The following is a 2378-nucleotide window of genomic DNA, read 5'->3' on the forward strand; positions in this document are numbered from 1 at the left end:
GAAAGATAGGTAAACCAGATTGCCTGTTTTTGTAAATTCCATGGATGGAAGGCTTGCTGCAGTCTTGGGCAGGTTGGTGGTGGGGTTGTGGGGTGATGGGGGCAGGGCATTTCCTTTAATGAGGCCCGCCCTCCTTCTCCTGCAGGACCAGCCTATTCAAGGCGGCCCTTTGAGTTGTCTCCATGGTCACCGAGTCTGGAATTCTTTAAACTCTTGCTGTCACAGCACTCTGAGGGGGAAGAAGTAGGAATTGTCCCGAGCAAGTGGAGACCAGAACAAATTATGCTTAAGTAATAGTAATTATTTCCCCCCGACAGGGACAGAAAGCTAGGACCTAGAGTGTGTGATTTGCTCGCAATTTCGCCTAGGAAAACTTGTGTCTCCTGTCACTAGAGCTCCAGGACCTGAGCCAAGGGCTTGGTGGCCTATCAGAATAAAGGTTATTACTTTAGTGCCAGAAGTGTCCAATGAGGAGTATGCTTCTTAGGTGAGGGAATTTGCCTAACCTAGGTCTGTTTCCTTAACCCCGAACATTAGGCGTGTTTGTGTTCTTAGCAGGTATGTCCTAGATCCTGGGGCTAGAAATCAGAATCGCCTTCAGTGACTACAGGAGCGGCAGGAGGATACAAGGACACTCCTTGTCTGGAAATGGTACGTTCGGCCGGAATCTTGGATATGGGGCCGAGGGATGCTGAATATGGAAGCTGCTTTGGGAACCGGCCTTCCAAGGCAGCCGAGTCTGCAGCTGAGTCTCCTCTGGCTCAGGGTCCGATTGCTTGGTGCTGGGTCCATAGGCAGAACCGCGGTCCTGTCCGTTGCTGAGCGCTCCGTGCTGCGGCGTGTCGGGGCAGTGGGACGCCCGCAGCCTTTCCTGCAGTCTGGGCGGTGTCGCCAGAAAGCTGTGCGGAACCAGCCTGGGAGTTGGACCTGGGCTCAGGTGCGGGTAGGTGGGGGTGGAGTTGCTTAGATGGTGAAGGTTAGGACACTGGTTCTGTAGCTGCCTTCTCCTTCCCCTAAAATCTCGCCACGCTACATGCAGTGTCCCAGAGCATCAGTGACTCTCGAAGTAAAGAAAAAAGAAAAGGAAAAAGGAAAAGGAGGCAGACTCTTATCTCAACTGACGGAGACCGATTTTTTTGAGCATCGAGTGGGACCAGTCTTTCTGGAACAAAGATTGAATGCCCTTAGAGCAGTGGTTCTCAACCTTCCTAAGGCTGCAACCCTTTAATAGCGTTCCTCATGTTGTGGTGACCGCCCCTCCCACACACACACCATACAACTATTTTCGTTGCTACTTCATTACTGTAATTTTGCTACTGTTATGACTCCTAAGGTAAATGTCTGATATGCAGGATATCTGATAGGGGAACCCTGCACCACTGGACCCCTAGGGGGTCCTGACTAAGTTTGAGAAAGGCTGCCTGAGAGGATGTGGGGGACATCTATATACACAAAGGTAGCCACCAGGAAGTTAGAGACATTTTTCTTTCTGGTTTGACTGGGAGCAGAGGGAGTTGTTTTCAACAAAGATATATTGTATCTGCAGGACAAGAGGAATGGTCAAGCCAGGGTTGAGCAATTCTTTATGGCTAGGGGCTATTGGCCAGCGCAGCCTGACTCAGTTACTCATGGCCAGAGACTTTTACCCACCCAAAAAGCAGCTGCATTTAAAATGGGAAAAACCAAACCTTTGTAGACTCTTGAATTTTGCCTTCCTGTCTGTAATGACTAGATGCAGGATGGCTTAGAGTTATAGCTCTAATCTTTGTTATTGGTTGGTTGGTTGGTTGGTTGGTTGGTTTCTCCAAACAGTTTCTCTGTGTAGCCCTGGCTGTCCTGGAACCCGTGTTGTAGACTAGGCTGGCCTAGGTCTCAGACATCCACCTGCCTCTGCTTCCCAAAGCTGGATTTAAAGGGGTGCACCGCCACACCCTGCTCCTGGGCTCTAGTCTTTGTCAACCCCACTGCTCTTTCACACTGCCAGTTTTTCCGTTAGGTCTGGGGACAGTGAATATTCCTGCACCCACCCTAAACCTTTTTGAGCAGGTAAATTCTCTCACTCCTCCAGAGCTAAAGGTTGTTTCTTCCTTCAGGACTTCAACACCGCTGCCTGTGGCAGATTCCCAAAAAAAATCTCTCCTCTGCTCCCTTTCTGCCAAACCTGTAACTGCTCCTTTGTGTTCTTGAACTTGACATCCCCAACCTGTGCCCCAAGTCAGGTCCAGCCAATAAAAAGAACCAAGTTATTAGCGAAAAGCAGAAAAAGACAAGTTCAGTGTTTGTGAATAAAACAGTTGCAGTAAAGAAACCAGAATAGCTGCTCTGTGGGGGAAGGAGGGAAATGTTTATTACATACAACCGGACTTGATGAACATAGC

The 2378-nt window shown here is 49.3% G+C and overlaps 1 protein-coding gene across 2 annotated transcripts in view; it reads left to right on the top strand.

The window, feature by feature from the left end:
- The first annotated feature begins 241 nt into the window (after positions 1-241).
- Positions 242-2378, top strand: part of LOC101981748 (zinc finger protein OZF-like) — a 12514-nt gene continuing 10377 nt past the window's right edge. The window contains exons 1-2 of one of the 2 annotated variants that reach the window (XM_026785980.1): positions 242-290; positions 559-651. In XM_026785980.1, the coding sequence (XP_026641781.1) occupies positions 649-651 (3 nt within the window). In that variant the 5' untranslated portion in view covers positions 242-290; positions 559-648. Of the gene's footprint in view, positions 291-472; positions 652-2378 lie in introns of those variants that run through there. The other variant, XM_005360682.3, reaches the window with a different exon arrangement.

The sequence above is a fragment of the Microtus ochrogaster genome, linkage group LG3 (genome assembly GCF_000317375.1).
Source record: "Microtus ochrogaster isolate Prairie Vole_2 linkage group LG3, MicOch1.0, whole genome shotgun sequence".
NCBI lineage: Eukaryota > Metazoa > Chordata > Mammalia > Rodentia > Cricetidae > Microtus > Microtus ochrogaster.